This window comes from Lonchura striata, chromosome 11, assembly GCF_046129695.1.
Source record: "Lonchura striata isolate bLonStr1 chromosome 11, bLonStr1.mat, whole genome shotgun sequence".
NCBI lineage: Eukaryota > Metazoa > Chordata > Aves > Passeriformes > Estrildidae > Lonchura > Lonchura striata.
Window position 1 is genome coordinate 21,110,524 of NC_134613.1, and position 20,696 is coordinate 21,131,219.

A 20,696-nucleotide genomic window follows, 5' to 3' on the forward strand; every position below is an offset into this window, starting at 1 on the left:
CATATGTCGAAATCCAGTGAATTTCATGTTGAGTGAAATAATTAACTTCCATATTACAGTCATAATATTCTTAGTCATGTTATAATCATGCTATAAAGAATCTCTTTCAAACATTCAACAGTATCATTTTCTAAGAAAATGATGGAAAACTACTGGCTCATCACTAAATCCATCTATTACCCTGAATAATTCAACAATGTGAGAGTTTGGACTACTTTGTAATTAATTGCTAAGCATTGCTCATTGTAGAAGTTACAGTTATAAGATGATAGACATTATCAGTAGACACTTTTAGGAATTATTAAAGCTAAGACTCCACAAAAACATACTTTAAGCTGTTTTGGAAGAGCTCTGTATTAACATTCTAAAATATAATAATTAAAAATACATATGGTTTTCACTTGTTTCAAAAATAGTTATCATTCCTTCCCTTAGACAAGAATGTACTGTGTTCTGCAAAATGCCTTTAATGAATCCAGTGTTAAGTAGCTGACATTTGATGCAAATCCACAGAAAATGAGATCTAAACAGGGCAGCCTGTCATCCTTATCTCTGTAGCTTGTGCACTTGACGTGGTAAGATTATGTGGAATTGTGGAGGTGTGATAGCTGGTTTAGAAAGATGTGAAGGACAGGGTTTCTGTTCTAAAGAGCTTAAAGTGACCATGAAAACACACAGGGTAGGGATCCTGGGCGTTTGAGCAGCACTGATTAGCACATGCCACATCCATGCCAGTAACTCCTGCCTGGATTTCCGTATCACATTCTGTATCCTCTTGGAGGGAAGGAGAGTTACATGTTGGACTGGATTTCTGTATCTGAAAAAGCACAGATGCCATGAGCACTGGGTAAAGTGTGATTTCTGGGTTAGTGAAAAACAGATCTGAACATTTGTAAGGCAGATATCTCAGTCCCTGCCAGGGTGGAGCAGGAGCAGGGTCACTGTGAGGCTCGGATCACACTTGCACAGTGCCATTCCTGCTGCACTGCGTGGCACGGTGTGACAGCACTGCCTGTCACTCATCCTTTTTGAAGATCTGCTTGTTCACTCTGCTAAGCAGGGAGGACACTGGCCTTCAGTCATTTCATGCCTACAAGCAGTAATTTAAGAAACACACGAGCAGTGCCGAGGCTGCCCAGCTATTTTCCTGTCAGCTGCTAAACCTGCTGGCTGTGACACTCGGGCACACCCTGCTCAGAGAGAAAAACCACACACTGCTGCTCTAAACCTAGTGTATAAGAAACCAGGAAGGTTTTGAGAACTCCTGCAGTGTTTCCCTGCCTTAGTGTCAGAGACAGAAAATGAACCTGTGCTTTTCTGGGCTGTGGAGATGGGCTAATCCCATATTTTACAAACCAACATGTTGTCTGTGTGGCATGGAGCCAGGAGCTTTAATCTTTACTGACAACTGTTCCCCCCCTCCCCTTTTGTTGTTTTTTTTTTTTTCTCCTAGGAGGACAACTGTTAGTTTTGTGGCATACTGCTGTTCCACCCAGTGTCTGCAGACTTTTGACCTACTGAGTTGATAAACATTTCAACCTCCTCAGGAGTGCTGCCAGTGTAAAGCTGCATTTGACGCCGTGTCCCCGTGGTACTGGAATACCGTGTGTGCTTGTGCCAAAGCAGCAGAAGTGCCCAGTCAGGAACACTCTGAGGCACTTAAATCCTGCCCTATCAAATCTGGATGAACTGCAGGAACTTTTCAGAAGTGTAAATACTGAGCTTTTAAAAGTATTAATTTCTCTCTCCTCTAAGGCAACACACAAACCAAACACATTCACAAGCTCTGACTTCAGGATTTCCAATATTTTTCAAATGTGACTGATTTCAGGTTGACCCATTGCATCATTTGAGGCAGTTGCATTCCTCTACATGGAAAAAAAAGTTCAGTTGTAGCAAACAAATTTTCACTTACTCATCCCTATCTTCTTCCTCTGTACAGCTGGAATCAGGTGTATTGCTGTAAACCTGCAAAAACCTTTGATGGATCCCTCTGACTTTTCCATAGAATTCAGCCTTATTTTCTCCCTCTCATCTTAATGTTTACTGCAGCAGAGTTATCCCAGTTGTATACCAAGACTTTGACAGTTCTCTGTGGTATTTAAATCCACATGCTAAAAGCAGATCTTACTTTCTAGTATCATTAAATACCACAGTTATTTAATGGGAGTAACTAGGATATGTCTGGAGACTGAAGATCCTGTTCCAGTGAAGGCTGGTACTGATGCCTACACTAAGGCCTCTTGATCCAGCATGTTTGAGGGTGTGTTGTCTTTATTTTCATTGCTTTATTTTTAGAAATAGTTCTCCTTTTGTTCCATGGAATTCTTCAGGAAGAAGACAACTTTAAGTATCAATTTCCCTTGGAAAAAATCCAACTAGTAATATGATAGTAAATCTTTATTGTATTTTTACAGTTGCAGGCTATAGATCTGCAAAGAGCTGGTCTTGATCTTTTTCTAGATTCAGCATTTGGCTGATTTGTCCAAGTGTGTCAGTGGATTGTGTGCCTTGGAGAAGGCTGGAAATCCAGGAGCAGGTGTGTATCTCCATGCACGGGTATATTCGCACACAGATACGGGCACAGAAGGGCTGGGACATTTGTTTTTATACATTAATGGCAGATTTGGTACAAATTGCCACTCACTATTGTATTTGTGGGAATCTTTTTTTTGTTACATCTTGTTTATTTTAAATAAAGAACAAAGGATGGAAAAAAGGCCCAAAATGCCTACGTGACTAAAGATTTTTATTTTATACCGAAACAGTTTATAGATGATCAGCTCCTTTTGATTTGTTTTTGAATATATAATATTTTTTTTAAATATAATTTGTTCTTTTTTTTTTTCAGTTTCTATTTCTTAGGCATAAACCACTTGTTGATTTAGCACAGTGTGCTGCTCTGTGCAGTAGGTAGTTACAAGCTGAAATAGATATGAATGAAACAGTTTGTTATAAAAATGGCAAGATAAAGAGACTTATTTGGTAGTGTATTAGCATATGTTGTGGTAAGGTGTGCGTACTTTGAAGGCAGGAGGCATTAAAATGTTTTCCTGTTGCCAAAGAAGCATTTGTTCCCTCTGCAGGCTTCCTGGCATCTTTTCAATAAATAGAGTATCTTAAGAGTTTAAAAGAGCACCAAAAAGGCAGTTTTGAGGTGGAATTTTTAGGTTGTGCATGTTACTTGTAAAAATGTTTCCTGGTTTTATTGGGTTGGTATTATTAGAGAGTTGAATTAGCATTAAGAAATGTAGAACTTAATCATTCAGGAATGCAAGTATCATCTACTCCTTAAAAATTGTGAAACTTTCTAAAATAAATCCCATTTATTAAATCTGCTTTGCAGTAGGGGAAAGAGCCATGTCCAAGCAGCCTTGGTGCTTTTGAATTTCTGTCTGTGTTGTTTCCCAGGTTTGTTTCCACGTTGGAATCCCAGCAGGCCCAGCCACCTCACAGGGTTCACTGCTGAGGCAGCAAAATCCACCTTCAGCTTCATCCTTTTCCTTCAGTACCTCAGAGCTGAGGTGTAAACTGCCCATGTACAATTATATCTCTGTCAGAAATGTGCAAGTGTAGGACAGAATCCACTTTTTTAAAAACAGATGATAAAAGCTATGGTAGTGTTACAGATGTTAATTTTATACAATACTCCGATCAGGAATTTTTAGTATTGATTTTTACTGTGGCTTCCTCTGTCTTTGAAGAAGATGTTTTCTTGGAAGTTTTTGTCCTCTTTTTATAGCAAGTTGTAGACTTGAAATCACAGTTTATATCTGAATTAAGTCTGTAAATACTATTTTGGAGTTAAATCTGGCTGTGATCACCTAAAAGACATTAGCATTTGTTTTATTAGGAGTCAAGAAGAGTGAAGCTTGATTTTATTATTATAACTTTTTTTTTTCTTCCCATAATCTAATTGTTTCTTATTGAGTCTGCACCAGTATCTTTATTGTCTCCAAGTGCAGTTCAGAAGAAATTTAGCCTGTTCTATAAGCAGGACGAATCTTAACACTTTCATAGATGATATTTCAAGAATGGAATGTTCAATAAATAAATGACTTAAACATGCAATTGAAGCTGAAATGTCATGCCCTATTTTTATAAAACAAAGAAGGGGAAAGCCAATATATAGACTGAGAATGCAGCTTAAATTCATGTTTGATGTTTTGGTTTTTTTTTTTTAATATGAACAGTGTTTGTATTCATCTGTATCTTTGGGTGATATTCTTTTAGATTAAAAAAACTCCATTCTCACTTGTCCAATTTTTTCTAAAGTTGTTCAGCTATAAGAGTATTTCATAACCAGCAAGCATGAGAGCCAGCTATGCAAATTGCAGAGAGGGATTTTGTTGCTGATTGAACTGTGCATCACTGGTTTTTGAAGGTGCCACAGTACTTGGACTTCTCTTTAGTTGGTTTGTTTCTGGGTAATTTTTGATTTCTTGCTCTGGTTTGTTAGGTTAGTTCCCAGCTAGGTGATTTTTTCTGTGTACTGCAAAACATCAGGTGCCAGATGTTGAAAAAAATGAATTTAAAAAGTTTTTTTGTTGTTAACAGTAGATCTTAATTCTTCACATAGGGTGGAAGCAGGAAAAGTTGTTTTTTTTCTCAAGGCATTACAAAGAGAAAGGTGCAGGAGAGGGATGAGATGAGATAAAATAAGTCTTTAACCCATTGGTACTGCTATAAAAGTTTTCTAAGTAACGATTAACTCCAATTATAATTAGGGATCACAGGCATAATTTTTGTCTAAGTTGTGATAATAGGCACCATATTAATAAAATTCAAGCCCTTTATAGAGGTAGCCTTTTGTTTTTCCATTAAGGAAATGGAGGAATCTCTGGCTTTGTTTAAAAATCCTTTCGAGTGCTTTTGACGTGGACACTGTTACATTCAGAGCACTGTTCCTGGGAATCTTCCTCATCTTCTCTCAGAGGATCAGAAATGCCCTTTCCTGTGCAAAGAGCAAGGTCTAATATAAAGAAATGTGTATTTTTTCTGTTTTGATGCTTCTCCTGGGCTCTTACCACGGTTCATTACAACCCTTCTATTTACTTGGTTGTGGTGAGGTTGAGATGTTGCTCTGAGCAGAGCGGTGCTGTTTATTGCCAAGTTGGCTTCAATTCCTGCAGATTGAATTCTGCTGAATCCCTTTTTCTGGCATTGAAGGGAGCACAGGACTGTTCGAACACCAGTGTGGGAGCAGCGTGTCAGGTTCTACTGACATCATGGCCCAGCTGAAGACTGGAGAGTGACAAACCTGTCACTAGAGAGGACAACTGGCTTTTGAAGGCCACTTTGGCCCCAGCAGAGTGCTACTGATAACAGAAGAACTTTTGCCCTGATGTCAGTGGACAATGGGTCAAGTTTTAATTAATGAGAGGGAGGAATGTGTGTTACCATCTTTGTATTTCTTGCAAAAACTGGGACGACACAGTGGAATCATTGGCTGCTGTTCCGTCTGCAGCTGCACTTCCATAATTCCAAGATGTAACTATCTTTGCCCCTCACCTCCCTCTTAATACTACTCATGTTGTTGCAAAATGTTATAGTTAACTTGTGATGGGAGAGGCTGAATAAATTGAATCCAGAGTTTTTATTACTTTTTTGTATTACAGACCTATTTTGTAGGAAACCGAAGGTCTGGTGGAAAGAAATGGCAATGTTCACGTGAAGTCTTCATTGCTTTTGCTTTTATGTGCCCTTTTTTGGATTATAACTTGAACTCTGTTTGCAACTGAGTTCATTCTGTGTCTGTGGAAAGCATATGTGCATTGCTTTCTTGCTCTGTATTAACCAAATGTCACTTAGTGTGAAGGTGAGCTTGCTAGATGGTTTATTTAAAGTTAGTGGTGCGAATTATTGTATGTGCTTGTTAATAAACTATATTTTTGGATAGAATTACCATTCATTAAAATAACTAAATTCTTGCTCCTGGGACTATTAAGCTATGTTAGAATGTAGCATTTAATTTACATTTCAGTTCGTTTGCATGGTAATTAGCTAATAAGTCACTTGTCCCAAGGCTGAAGAGGTGGGGTGAAGACACTTAAAAGCACTCCCAAGCCCAAAACACCACTTCAATTAATTTAATCCCTTTGTCTCAGACAATGTAGTTCATCAGATCTTGCATAATAGGAACAAAACCCATATGGAAACGTTACTTCAGACCCTTCCATGGATTGATCAAAAGGAAAATAAGTTTCTGTAGGGCTGTACTGCCACCCTGATAGTCCAGAGATGAGGCTGTGGTTCATGGATTCCTGACTAAGCAACATTCAGCAGCTTTTTTTCCTCATTTAACAGATATCATGGTAACAAGGCTGCCAAAAATAAGTAGAAATTAAGCATCTGTTTTTCCAGTTGTTTCATTCCTTGCTATGCAGCATTTTGCTTCTGTCAAAGCTGCTGCTCTCCATGTTGTGATGAATTCTTTGAGCTGGATGCTGTCTGGATTTCTGTGAGTGTGTTGGGTGAACACTCAGTATCCATTCTCCAGTGAGACCTGTGGTGGCCAAGGTGACTCAGCTCGTTTGTAAACCTTGCAGGTTTAGCTGCTGTCCCTGAAGCCTGTTTGGTAGATGGTTTACAAAGATTTGCCTTTTTTGTATTTTACAAGTGACAAGGTAACTTTTCCTGCCCTTGCAGTGGAGGTAACCTCTGTTTGCCTGGCAGCAGGAGGAGGATGTGAGTCCCTGAATAAATGGGAGAACAATCCTTAACCTATAACTTTTACCAACCACTGATGTGTCCCTTATGAATTAGAAAGAAAGAAATGGGAGAGCTTAACATCCTTTTCCTTTGCAATTAAAAGTACTTGGCATAAATGCAAGCTAAGTGGAAACTTCAGTGACTGAATAATGCTATTGTATGCAGGAAATGAGAGGAGCTGAGATCTCACTTGGAAAGGCACTGGATGTTTTGTGACTTCTAAGCCAAGATTTAGGGCTGTTCTATGTGGTGACATTTTGGGAACTTGAATGCCGTATTGAATCCACTGCATCTGTGTCCCCCAACTTCAGCAACAATTTAATATTACATTGGAACCCTCTCTATCCTGCACTGAGGAACCCCACCAGTATTCCCTCTAGCTGCCTCAGGACTATCAGATTTCTGGCTGCTGCTTCAGCAAGAAAGAAAGCAGGAGTTGACCATATACTTTTTTTATCTTTTCGCATTATAAATAATAAACCCCTCACATCAGGCTGTTTCAGCACTCATTGTGCCCTTCAGACATCTCCTGCTCCCAGGCAAAGACCTTGACACATCTGTGAGAGATCTCCAGTCTCAAGAATGAAAGTGGTTCTGTTGTTGGAGATGCTGAAGTGATTTGACTTTCTGATGATGCCTTCCAAGTGGCAATCAAGGGCTAATTTCTCAAGTATCCTGATGCTCTTTTGTATGTTCATGAGGAATGTAAATATTGACTGGTTCTTTCTGCCAGAGAAAGCTGCCACTCATGGAGCCCTGTCCTGGTGCTAAATATGACTATGGCCACGTGATGAGGACTGGCCATGAAATCACAGAATATGCTGAGCTGGGAGGGACCCATCAGGATCATCCAAATCCTGACCCTGCCACAGGACATCCCAAGGTGTTCTGCTGTCATTTGCTGTGAACCTCACAAAGTTATTGGGAGGGTTAATGTTTTTTCTCAAGATCAGTTGGGAAAGCTTTCTTGTAATGAAAAATGCAATACTGTGTTTACTTATTGATCAGAACTGTGAATGTTCTCTAAGTGCACTATTATAACAGCAAATCAAGCTATTTGATTAAGAAAGCAAAAAAAAAAAAAAGCATTGTTAAATCCCATTTTGGTGAACATAGGGTCCACTGGGAACACTAACATCTTGTTTAGGAATGAGAAAGAGCTCATAATTCATCACAAAATGCAGGTATAGTCTAAAGATGCTGATGACATTGCCTGGATCTCATGAAAAAATAAATTTAAGAAGATAAGCAATGTTTCTTCTAGGGGTAAATATTAACTAATTGTATCAAATATGCCCGGTTTTGGTTTTGTTGTGCTTTGAACTCCTAAAATTCTGCACTTGTAGCTATTATTTCAATCTTACTAGGTTTCCTTTATACTACAGAGTTCTAACCATTGATTTTTATTGTTAAAGCAATTAGAAGAATCAAGCTGAATATTGTTGGGTCAGTTTGTGATAACTGTGATTGCTTTTCTGGCACTAAAGTTCGAAGCAGTCTGAGCATGGACTTGAATTTGGCCGCCTTTGATTTTGCTGTGTCTCTGTTGGCTCTCCAATTTCATTTTGCAAAAAGCTGAATCAATGGAGATGATACATGAAGAGAAGAATTACCAAGAAAAACAGCTTTAACTTTCTTCAGAAAGCCTGGCTTGGAATAGGGTTGGCAAGGTCTCCTATATGAATTCCAGGTAAATGCTTCTTTTAAAGTAGGATGAAAACCAGTGAGTTGTCTAGGCAGTAGAGTATCCCATGTCTAGAAGTACCAAGGTTAATTATTCTTTATATTCACACCTTACTGTTCTATATATTTGTTTCTATAAAAACTGAGTAACTGCCCAATAGGGAGTTTAGTTGTATCTTACATCTTTGTAGAATTAAGATTGATTTTATACCTCTGACACACTCACTACTCTTCACAATGTAACGCCTCTTCTGTTTCTCTGCCTGTATAGTTGTAAATAATAGCCCTTGTTTCCTCCCTCAGTCCTCACTCCTGACCAGAAAATGTTGTTCTGCTTTCTGGTTGATAAACAGACCCTTGCTGTGGTCCTGTTATGACCAATATTAAAGTAGTTTGTTACCTGCACAGTGACAAGGTTTGTGCTCCATCAGAGACACCACATAATCACATTTCTGCACAATTACCTGGATCACAAATACGCATTCTGTTCTGGCTGCAGATGAACTGAGGGATATCTAACTTGAATTAATGAATTAATGTATATTAAATCAGTACTTTGTATCGGGTTTTTAGATCTAGCAGTATCTAATCCTGGCTCTTAAGCCTCCATTATGAAACATGGGGGCTCGAATTTCTGCAGTAGCTCGGTCTAGACTGTAGCCAAACTTCTGTCTGATCCCTATAAAGATACTTTGGAGAAGGTTTGAATTGAAAACCTCTGTTTAATTATCTCCTTTTCCCCTCCTCCCTCCAGGAGGCTCAGATGGTGCAGGAGCTGATACCTACTAGCTAGAAATGTCTTTCCAGGTCAGTGTTGTGCCAGCTGTCCTCCCCACCGCGCCGGTGTCGCGCTGGCTGCCAGCCCTGCCCAGCTCCTGCTCACTGGCCCTGAGCTGCCAAGATTAAAAATATTGATTCCAGTCCATCTCATTGAAGTATTATCATGAGGTGTTCACAGACATGCTGGGACTGGTCTTTTACTTACAGGAACCAGGGGATCTGGTGTGTTATGTAGCAAGAAACTACAAGAGGCAGAATGAATTTACTGTTTTCACTTACAGTCAGTAGCCTGAGACCTTACTGTGGCTTTAGCTATTCTTGATTAATTTCATATGTGGATGCTCCTATTCCAGAAGAAAAGTGCCTTGTTGCGAAAGAATTTAATTCCTTTAATTGCATTTGGGAATAAATATATCCACACACCTGGTATTTAAATCTGAGAGAACTATTTCTTTATAAATTTACACCCTGTTCTGTTTTGGATCAGATCTTGTGTGTAGCTAAATCCTTGTATTTATTTAACAAGATCTGATTTATTGCTCAAAATTCTTTCATTTGGGAAGTACCTGGTTGGAAAATAAAAATTCTGCTTGCAAGGATAAGACTGGGTGGAGAGGGGGCAAATGAAAAATTGTGAAAGCAACTGGTTTGGAGGCACTGCATTGGAAAACATTGTTGCATGTCAGGTCTTTTTCTGCTGTTTTATTCTGAAACATCTGGCTTTTGACACTTAAAAAAACCTATTTTGATGTTTTTCAAATTGAGAAATACAGCTTTGAAACATGGCATGGCATATTTATGTTTCCTGCCATGAAAATGTCTTTTATGTCTCCATCATCCTATTTTTTGGTGCAAACACAGCTGGCAGGAATGGTTTGGACTGACTTTGCTCTGCCTGGGTGTTAAGGTAAGAAGCTGCCCTCAGAAGTCGCTGTCTGTCACAGCCCTCCTTGCTGGATGTGGTTTGCGTTCCATGGGCACATCCCAAGGTCTCGGCAGCCGCAGTTTGCTCCGTGTCCTGTGTGAAGCTGGTGAGGGAGGAACTGGTGAGATGTTTTTGTCTCTGACAGTGTCCTCAGGCCTGCTGAGTGGCACAGTGGTGATGGGGACATGCTCCCCTTGTTGTCTTGTCCCAGTGTGACATTCTGCTCTGGTGCAGGGCTTTACTTTAAATCTTTCTGTGTTTTAGCTGCTTGGATCTGGTTCAGCTGCCAGAGGGGTCCTGCTGTCACGGGAAGGATGTGCCTGTCCACAATGCAGCATGTGCACTTTGGATGCATAAGCACAGGGGAGAGCTTTCCTAAAGATGTATTACTAAGCTCTTTAAGATATAATGCTTTCTCAAAGTTCAAACCAGTGTAAGGGAAGGCTTAATCAGCTTATTGGGTTAAAATGATCCCTGACTGTGTCCTTCAGACAGTTTAGAGACCCTGCTGCAGGCCAGGCAGGCCACCTGTTCCTCTCCCAGACAAGCAGGTTCCCCCCTTGACCTTTATTCTGCCACCCTTCAGTTTTGCCTGGCCTGGCTCCATGTGTGGAGTGATTGTTCTGAAGTTTGTCATTGTTTAAAATGCCACTTGCCAGAGTTTAATGTGCACAGCTGCAACCTGAGCCATCGCCGTGTGTTAATAAGGCTAAAACCATTGGACTGACACCAAAAGATCTACTTGCACTTGGCATGTCATAAATTAATATCATTCTTACCTGCCAGGGATGATTCACTGCTGGCTCAAAGCGTATTTAAACTTTGGAGGATGCCAACAAACTGGGCGGTGGTTTGACCTGCCACGTGGCCCGGGACTGCTGCTTTCCCTGCCTCCGCCTTGCCGCTGTTGCAGCGTGTCGGGAAACAGAAGCTCTTTATGGCCTTATGAGAGCTTGTGTTTGTGTGCTGCCCTGGCCCTCCTGCCCCCATCTGCCAAAGGGCTGGCCTGTTTGTGGGAACATCTCACTGCCTTTCAAATTCCTGGCTGGACTGCTGCTGCCGGCTTTGGGAGCGGTTCTGGGGGTTAATGCTTGACTAGACTGTGGCCTCTTTTTGCAGCAGCTCCAGAAGGCTCTCATCCCACTGACCCTGCCTATCCTAGACAGGCAAATTGTGCCAGCATCCCAGAAACTGGACATAAATTCCATGTTAGAGGAGCACACTTGACCAGCTAACAGCTCAGAGCAGGTGGGTTAAGCTGGTGCCCAGGGTAGGGAGCCTTGGAGGCGGGAAGGGATGGCCCACATGGGAACGGGGAGATCGGATTGCAGGGTTATATGCCAGAGGTTGAACGTGCTCCCCGGAGCCCAGACTCTGGGGCTCCAGTGTCACAGCAAGTGCCCAGCAGGGAGGTGCTGCTCTGTCCCCAGGGATGTGCTGAGAGCCAGCAGTTCTCTGTTTGTCCAAGTGCTTCCCAGCTGCATCCAGGGAAGTGCAGCACTGGAGACTGCAGTGCTGCCCTGAGCTGTTGCAGGGAAGGGACACAGAGGAGATGGGAAGGGATGGGAGACAGTTAAAGACATTTTGCCCTTTCTCCTTAAAGTCCATGGATTGGGGAGAAGGTGGGTGTCTCTGGTGGTCTGGGGAGCTGTTCATATCTTTTATATAATGACTTCAGATTTATCTCCTCACACTTTTTCCTCAGGGCTAATGTGTTCTTCATAAAATACTGTGAAGGCATAACAAGGTCCTTCAGCTAAAACTGCTCCTTCGTTTTACATGGTGTCCCCATTGCCTATTTACTTTGGCTCATCCAAATCATTTGTTAAATACCAGGTTTGCATAAGCAGTCCTGTGTGGACTTGGGACCCCTTAAGCCTCGCTGTGGACATTAGGAGGGATAGAAACTGCCCCCGTATCTGCCTGTGATGTGTTTCAGTCTGGAAATCCCAAGTGCTGCAGGGAACAGGGTGTAACCATGATCTGGTTAGGGGTAATTATGGTCGGCAATGCCAGGAGCAGCCTGCAGCCCTCCTCATGTTCCCCACCACAACTGCACACAGCCTGGCAGCCTAACCCTGATGGAATTATTGCATTATCCTCACCACTGAATCCACTGGCTTTTGTTTTCCTTTCCAGCAGGGAAAAAAATAAATTACAAATGGTCTACTATGTGTAGGTGAATAATGAGGAATCCTGGAAAGGGGTCACCCTATCCAGCAGGACAGACAGGAGACCCAGTTTACCTAATGACATGGTTGTGGTCGCCTCCTGAAGCACGTTCAGAGCCAGAGCAGAGGTTAGACAGTGTCTAGGACAAGGATTGCAGCTCTCCTCTGCTCAGCTTGCAGACACGTGGTGACTGAGCTGCATAAAGGCTTATGCTGTCTATATTTTATTTTGTGGGTAGTGCGGGCTGTTGGTTTTATTATTTTCTCTTTATGCAAGGCTGACAGGGAGCGTAGAGCTGGTTGCTGGGCAGTGGGGATTGCAGTTGGTAATAAAGGTCTGTTTTCTCACTTCCTCTATTTTTGTCTCTGGGCAGGATGAGGCACATCAGGGGAAAATCTGACTTGAAACAGAAGCTCAGTTTTTAAGCTGGAGTTAGACAGTCCTGCTGAGAGAGGTTTGCTCACACCACAGCTGTCCGTCATCTCGGGCACAGCGCTGAGGTTGCTCGCGCATGGCAGCCCCGGGGTGCCACGTCCCTCCTGGACACATCTGGAGGGGACACTCTCACTGCTAACCCCTCATTAGTTTGCCGGATGACATTTTGGTGCCTGGGGCAGGATGTCTGCTTGATTGTCCCCCAGGTCTTGTGAGCATACTGAAAAAGTGACATACATCCTTCTGTAAGGAGGGAATGATCTTTACCAGGCATGGAGTCAGGACTCCTGAGTCTTACACCTTTTCTTCCCCTTTCTGGCTCCTGTGGAAATTCTCTGTATCCTGTGAACACAGAGATGCCTCTGTGTGTGAGACCCTGCTGGTGGTCTGTTATTTGCAGGAGAATTTTTTGCTTGCAAAGTGAATTTTGCAATCACCAAGTGCAAACTTTTCTCTGGAAGAGCTCTGGTTTCAGTACAAATCTCTGAGTCTCTCCAGGTGAGTCTGTTTTCAACAAGGTCACCGGATATCCTCACATCTGCTCTGATGAGGAGATGAATGAATCCAGCTGAGCTGCATTTTGTATGTGCCCTCTCTAAAATGAACTGCAGAGCTGATAAATTCTTCACCCCTTGCCCCTGCCAGCTCTGCAAACTGCAGCTTCTTTCAAAGCTGAAGTGAAAAGTGCTGGAGTGCCATGGCACCACTGCAAGTGTCACTTGAGGGACAGGCTGCAACAAGCTTGAACATGTACTAGAGCCTCCATCCAGCCTGGGAGGGGGAGTGCCAGTCCCTCTACTCCAGGGATAGTGCTGGGATGTGGGCTTTTTCCTTGTAACTTCATTTGGAAGCCATGGAGAATCAGTGCTCAGCATTGCTGTAGGGAGGAGGGGAGGACTTGTCCCCCTTGGTATTGCTGGTCAGTAGATGTTGCAGCAAGAGCCTGGAGTTGATATTAGTGGATTTTGGGTTTTGCTGTATAAAGAAGATCAGAATCCGGCCTGAGGTGAGGGTGTTTTTGCTTTGGCAGTGGGTGTGAAAGGAGAAACTCCAGAGGGTTGGGCGGCAACACGCTGGTTCTGTTCTCTTCCGTAGATGGCCTTCCGGAGACACGCTGGGCGAGTGGAAAATGTAATGAAATTCCCAGAGCCTCCTGGTGCACTACCAAGGTATTCCTGCCAGCTTTCCAGCCCAAGATGTTGGTGCAGCTGTAGGGGCCCAGGCCACAGATAGAGGTGATTGCAGATTAACCCCCACCAGAGCAGGATTACTGTGGGAGAGGTTTTCTTCACCTGGGCAATAGCCCATACGAGAGTCATGCTTACCTTTGGGGTGAAATGAACTGAACCAAGAGCTCACAGTAGATCAAGCTCTTTTCTTTTCAAACTGGCTTTATTTTTTAAAAGCTCATTTGTTTGTTCTGCTTCACAAACTGAGCAGTACAAGCAACAGTAAAAATGTAGTGCATCCCAAATTCTCGCTGTGAGGATGGGTTTCGTGACCACTGCAGTCTGCACAAGGTCTTTAGATCCAAACCATCTGTGGGGCTCAGAGTATGCAAACTATTCATGTTGTCTTAAAGATTTACCAGGGAGCAGGGCCTCAATGTGCTCAAATCTGTAGGAAAACAGAAACCTGCACCACTGATGGTCCTGGGGATCTTGTTTGAAGCTTCTATTGAATAGATTGATCATTGTCCTGCAGCGTTTAGTGGTGGAAAAAGAAGCAGGGAGGGGGTTTAACAAGTGTCTCATATGGTTTGTGTTGTCTCTGCTGTGCTGAACCTTTCTTTCTGCTCACACAGCAGGGTATTGCTTTGCCTCTGTTTCCTTTGTGCAGATGGCAGCAATAGGTTTCGTTTCCCCCCCAGCCGTCAAATTAACAGCCTTGGCGAGCTTTCCTTCGCTGGCTAGTTTTGGGTGGTGCTGGAGAATTGCTCCACTCAGTACATTTCCAAGTCTGGCTTTTTAAGCCAAACTCTATAAAAATAAACTTTTTTTGTTGTTGTTTATTTGTTTGAGAGAAAGGACCTTGGGAAAGCAGATATGAAATTTGCTCTGACTGTATTTTGTCCGCTGAAGGAGTTGGCTTTGAGTTGCATTAGAATAGCAGATTGCCTTCTTGCACAAATCTCCCACAAGCAATGGGCTGAATTGGGAAAAGCTGGTGGGCAGAGGTACTGGAAACAATCTTCTGAGTTACAGGATCCGCAGGAGGGACTAATGAAAACTCCGGCCTCGTATCTCCAAACTCCACAGCGAAGCTGTTTGACCCACCCAGTTGCACTGACCAGCTACAGAATATCATTATATCCTGAGCCAGTGAATTTGCAGTGTGATTTTCTTCTTCTTTACTCCAGTCACAGTAAACCCTAATGAATCTCAAGGAGCAGTAGCGGAATGGCAGCCCCTCACCATGCACTAATACCAACATTTAGCTTACAAAGAAATTACTGATCTGAATCCAACAATACCACTGCTGATGCAAGTGGATCTGAACCAGAAATAGGTGAAGGATTGACTTTTTTTATTTTACAAATGTAACAACCCAACCCAGAGGAAGATAGGAGCAGAAGGTTTCCTAAACCTGTGCAGAAAGCCTGTGGGAGGGACATAAACTCAAACTGAGCCAAGTGCTCCTGAGCCCTTGTGCCTTTACTACATATAAATAAATCATGTGTATATTTATAGTAGATATAGTTTATATGCTAAGGGAACTTAGCACAAATCTGAAGTTCTTTCATTGCCTGCCTGTGTGCCTTTCTAACTCAAAAAGCTCTGCTCTTGGCACCTCTCTGTAGTACAGCAGCATGTGTGGGCACATCTAGGTTGGAAGCTTTGTGCATGCTTGGTGCATCTTCACCTTCTGGGTTTTACTTCATCGCAGAGACCTGTGCTGTGCCAGAGACTGCAGGACCCAGGCTTTTGGTTATCTCCTGTATCTTGAGGATGTAGTTTGAAGTAGGCACTCACCAGGTGTTTAATTTAAACTTGGTCCTGCTTGAAAAAGACCCTGTGTATCCAACATATTGCCGTGCCAGGAGCAACAAAAGCTCCAGAGCCCCTGCTCAGCCTCGCATTTGTTTCTCACATGTGTTCCAGGACTGCTCTCCTCAAACCTCCTCACTGGTTGTTTTCCTCTGTTGCTAGAGCCGTATGTCTCCAAAGGAAGGCCCAGCTCTGCCATTTGAACAATCCTCCTCCATCTGCTGCTCCTGCTCCTGGAGCTGTGTGGGGTGGCAGCGCAGTGACGCCGGGCCTGCAGACACTGCCTTGGTGTCTGTGTCACTCCTGTGTTTCCAGGGAGCCAGGCCGGGTGAGCTATGACCAACTTGCATTTTAGTGCTGGACTTCAGTGGTTTCAGTTTGTCAGGAATAGAACCACTGCCATCAGCAATGAGGATAAAAAATTTACTGGGCATTCAGACCTGCTGTTCCTGGGGAAACACCAGATTGCTGCTGCTGCTGGGAGTTAGTTCCCAAATATGGTCTTTACAAACACAAGGAATAAGACCATGGACAAAATCTAGTCAGATCTACTCCACAGTTTCAGTTCTGTGTAGGTTAAACCTGTGCTCTAGGTTTAATTCCTCTCTCCTGCTCAGTTGGACTTTTATTTCAGTGGAAAAGGTAGTCTGCACAGCAGGCCTCAGATTTTAGGTGCTTATGCAAAAAGGACTCAGAGATGCATCAGAAGTTTTCTTTCTTATCAATGTGCAATATTAAGGGTAAAACCAGGTACTTCTTGGAGCACTGGAGAGGCTGGAAGATCTCCTTTGCTCTGTGTGGCATTTTATGGACACAGATGTGGACTGCACTGCCTGGAACACAAGTTGTTTGTTTTAATTTACAAATTAAAAATAAAACTATGTTTATTTGCATCACTTGAGGGGTCTTTTGCTCACAGCTGCTTAAAAAGTGAGCTCTGCCTGCCAAGTAAAATAAAGTTTAATGTTACAACATGTACTGGGAAGGGCAGAACTGGAAATTACCATGCCAGCAACAGGACATTGTAGGTACAATATTTAGAAATCCATGCAAAGTGCAGAACTTGGCTGTGGCTTGTGACAGATGTGGGACTGAGGTGCGGGAAGGTGTTGCAAAATGTCAGACACTTACAGTGAGAACCCCCATGGCTGTGAAGGTGAGGGAGCCATGTCTTCAGGGAGGCCCTAAGGAGCAGCTCTCTCTTGCCACACACCAGCTGCCAGCCCATGTCTGGCATTTCCATTATGGAAAACTGGTCGGGAGGTGGCTCAAATCCCTGTTTTCCTTTTAGTCCTCTCTTGTCAAGCTTTGTGCTATGGTGATCACTGGAAAACATGCTTGTTATGTTGGGCAGTGGTTTGCTCCTAAAAATTGATGAGGAGAAAGCTCATCTCCGGGTGCTGCTTTGTCCTCTGGCTGTGTTGGACGTGTCCAGTGCCTGTGAGGTCTGCGTGGGCTGGAGCTGGGCACAGCTCTTGGCCTGCAGACACCCCCAGGGCTGCAGGCAGGACACTTGTCAGGCAGGGATCTGGGGTTTTCATCTCTCTTCGAGGCCAGTGAAGTGGTTTGTGGGGCAGTGATGGCTGGTGTGGTCTCAGCTGTGTTTCATCTGACTCATCTTGTGCAGTGGAATAAATGAGCAGGGTCTAAATGTTGCTTTACTGTGGCTGAATCTGAAAGCTCAGCTATCAGTACAAGCTCTGTGGGGCGAGGTACTGTATTTATTTACAGACTTCCCCTGCCTTTAGGGGACAAATGCAAGAAAAAAGAGAGGAGTCAAGGCAGAGGAGGCTGGGGGAGGCTGCTCTGTTTGACAGCTGCATGCAGAAGTCCAAGTCAGATCTTTTGACACCCAACAGAAAGACCCTTTCCTCTTGTTAGTGACAAGGAAACCTGGAGCAGTATGGCTGAGGTAGCCCAGATCAGATGGAGACAGTGTCCTCTCAAGCCCTGGGGGGCTCAGGCTGGTTGTGTTGCCTGCAGGGTGAGGAAGGTTTCCTGTAGAGCAGGTGCTGCCATTACCTGCCTCCCGTAGCATGTGCCTGTTTTGTGTTGTGCAGCCCTTTGTTGCTGGCCCTCCTCAGTTCTGGATTGCTTTGTGACCATAATTTAACAAGGCAGTTTACAATGGCTCTGACACCATTTGGGTAGATGAAGTTGGCTCAAAAAGCATCCACCCACTTGCTAAACAATGCCTCAGGCTCTGAACACATTAAACTTGCTCTGCTCTGCTGCCTACATGCAGCTTTCCAGGTGGAGTTTGTTTTTGATGTTATCCATCCTCCTTGATGGCTCGTGAGCAGCTGGCCAACTCTCACTCCACCTCCCATCTATCCTATCCATAATTTGTTGTCTAATTTTTGGGAGCCTGCTCATTGCAAAGTCTTGCACAAGCAGGGAATGGTCTTCACTTCAGGAAATGTCTCTGCCCAGCTGAGTGGAAAGTGCAAGAAGAGGATTAAGATTTTAACAAAAAACCAAAGGACACTGTATGTATATTTGTTGGAAAACTCTGCCTCCAGTTATCTGGATTTACCTCACAGGGGTGTTAAGATGCCCTGGGTTAATGTAAATTCTATCCCTGTGTTTTTTTAAGAATTGGTGATTTGTTTCTGGGTTTGACTTCCTGGAATTGCAGAGACATTAAATTGTTGAGAAACCTAGATTTAAGTTCAGTTTGATGTGATGGAGACTCCAATTCTGAGTCGAGCTTTAAAAAAAACCCAGCAATCATCCCACCAACAACTACTTTCTTTTTTTAACCAGAAGCATATAATCTTCCTTGGAACTTAAGCACCAGAAGGGCGAAGAGGTGGATGTTGTGAGCTAGAACACTTTTGGTGGCAAGGATTCTGCTTTTTTGGACTTTGCTAATGCAGATCAACGTGTGTATATGTTGAAACTCACAGTGAGTAAAGAACAAACAGCTGTCTGCCATCCTGACAGAGTTGGCTGGGAAATGGCCCAAACACAGAGAAATCTTAAAAAGGGAAAAAAGGGAGAGAGGAAAGTGTCTGTCTTCAAGTATGTTTGAAATAATGAAAAGAACCGATGTGCAAAGCGATTAAGAGATCTTTGAGGATCAAAAGCCTTGATTCAGTTTTGCCAATGGAACAAAACTTTTCATCTGTTCTTATGTGGACCTTAAAGTAGGGCAGAAGGGTGTAGTTTTTAAATTATTTCATTTCAGGATTTACTTTGGGCAGGGGGAAAGGGTTCTTTCTGTTTGTTCTTGCTCTTGTTATTCAGTGTCCTTAACACAAAAGGCCAGCCTGGCTCTGAAATGAAGAGCAGGGTCGTTCTATGAACTGGTGGTTCATTAGTCTCCTTTTGATATGTCAGAACAGTAAGGGACCCTTTTATTTTTTTTCTCCCTTTCTAGTAATGTCTGTGTTCTTAAATCAAGACATCTTCCCTCATCATGCTGCAGTGGCTGAATATTTTTCAGAGGTTTCCTAAGTGGGTTGTACCAATAACGTTCATCTCGTGCACACAGAGCAGAGAGTCAAGAGTTTGATGCATGAGGAAGCCAAACCCAAAGATTTTCAGTGCTCTGTGCAGTAAATCCTACTCCCAGCTTTGTGTTCAATTGGAGCTGGATACCCCCCACCAGGTTATTTCTGAGCCTGTTTTCTCTGGTAGCCTCATGTCAGCAGGACCCCAGAGCAAGCCTTGGGAAGGTGGATCAAGGAGGCTCAGAAGTGCAAATCACTGGATTCCAGCACTGCCAGCTCCGCAGCAATGTGTCCTTTCTTGGGAAAGGGGTGGTGGAAGTAGCAGCAAAAGAAGATGAAGAGATCTGGGGCTGGGAGAGTGAAGACAAAAGATTGGGAAGGAGAGGACAAAACTCAGGAATGTCCTTGTGTTTGGGTTTCTGCGGGGGACAGTGGAAGAGCTCCCTCTTCCTGTCCCAGCCAGCTGTAACCATTGTGGGAAAAGCCTTCCTTGCAGGCTGGAGTGTCTCTGTGGTCCCGGCATCCATGAGGCAGGATTTTTCTTTTGAAATGGATTTGCAACCTGTAGGATCAACAGGAGAGCATGGGTTGCCCTGTAGGGTCACCAAGAGCAGCTCTGTGGCACCACACAACACCAGCAATGGGGTGGGTTTCAGAGCCAAAGTGCACTTTGGGTGGGTTTAATGACAGGGGACTCCTCAGTGGTGGAAGTTGTGTGTTTTCCCTGTCTCATTGCAAGAGAACTGGTGAGAGCAGAGAGGTGCTGTGTTCCTGTTGCCACTGCAGATATTCAGGAGCAGCATCTGGTGCCACAGGTGCTTCCTGTGACTGGAGCTGATGTACTTCTGGTGTGTGGTTTCCTGCCCCATCCTGACTGGGGTCAGGTGGTAGGTGTACTCTAACCTCTTCAGTGGGGCAGCTGTGATAAAAGCCTGTTCTCTGCTCCAAAACTTAATTAATACAAGTCATATTTTGTCACCACATGTGCAGTAGAGATGGCAACTCCCATTTCTGCTGCTGTGGGAACCACATCTGTGTGCTACACAGACCCTGTCACGCTCTGATGACAGACCAGTAGCACTACTGGAAACCTGAAAACAGCAGCAGCAGAAGCTGAAAACTGCATATGGCACAGCAATATTTTGGGTTGCAGGCTGGAAAATTTCTGCTGGTAAAAATTTCTGGCAAGGTGTAGACTGCAGAATGAATTAATCTGCTTTCTTCTTTAATCCAGCACTCCTCTGTCCATATCCATGGCAGGGATGAAATGTCACCATTGATACAAGCCTGGTGTGTAAAAGTCAGTAATTACAAGCCATTTTGTGAGCAGTATGATGGGTGAAAAAAATGACCTCCTATGGGCTGGTGATCTCCACCCTCTTTGGCTTGAAAGCAGGCATACATTAATCTGCTGCATACATTAATTTACTGCATAATTCTTATGCTGCTCTAACATCATCATAAGCATGTGTCATTTTGACATATTATCAATTCTAATACAGCTGTGAGCAGCAAAATAGAGTGAAGAGAGCCTTCGTGCCTGCCTTG

At 43.4% G+C, this 20,696-nt stretch overlaps 1 protein-coding gene across 6 annotated transcripts in view; it reads left to right on the forward strand.

Annotated features, from left to right (window-relative positions):
* The window catches only part of LRRC28 (leucine rich repeat containing 28), a 51,264-nt gene extending 45,363 nt beyond the window's left edge, over positions 1-5,901 (forward strand). For 5 of the 6 annotated variants that reach the window (XM_021552657.2, XM_021552660.2, XM_021552658.2 and 2 more), the window contains one exon: positions 1,454-5,901. In XM_021552657.2, the coding sequence (XP_021408332.2) occupies positions 1,454-1,526 (73 nt within the window). In that variant the 3' untranslated portion in view covers positions 1,527-5,901. The remainder of the gene's footprint in view (positions 1-1,453) is intronic. The other variant, XR_013340680.1, reaches the window with a different exon arrangement.
* Positions 5,902-20,696: the final 14,795 nt, after the last annotated feature.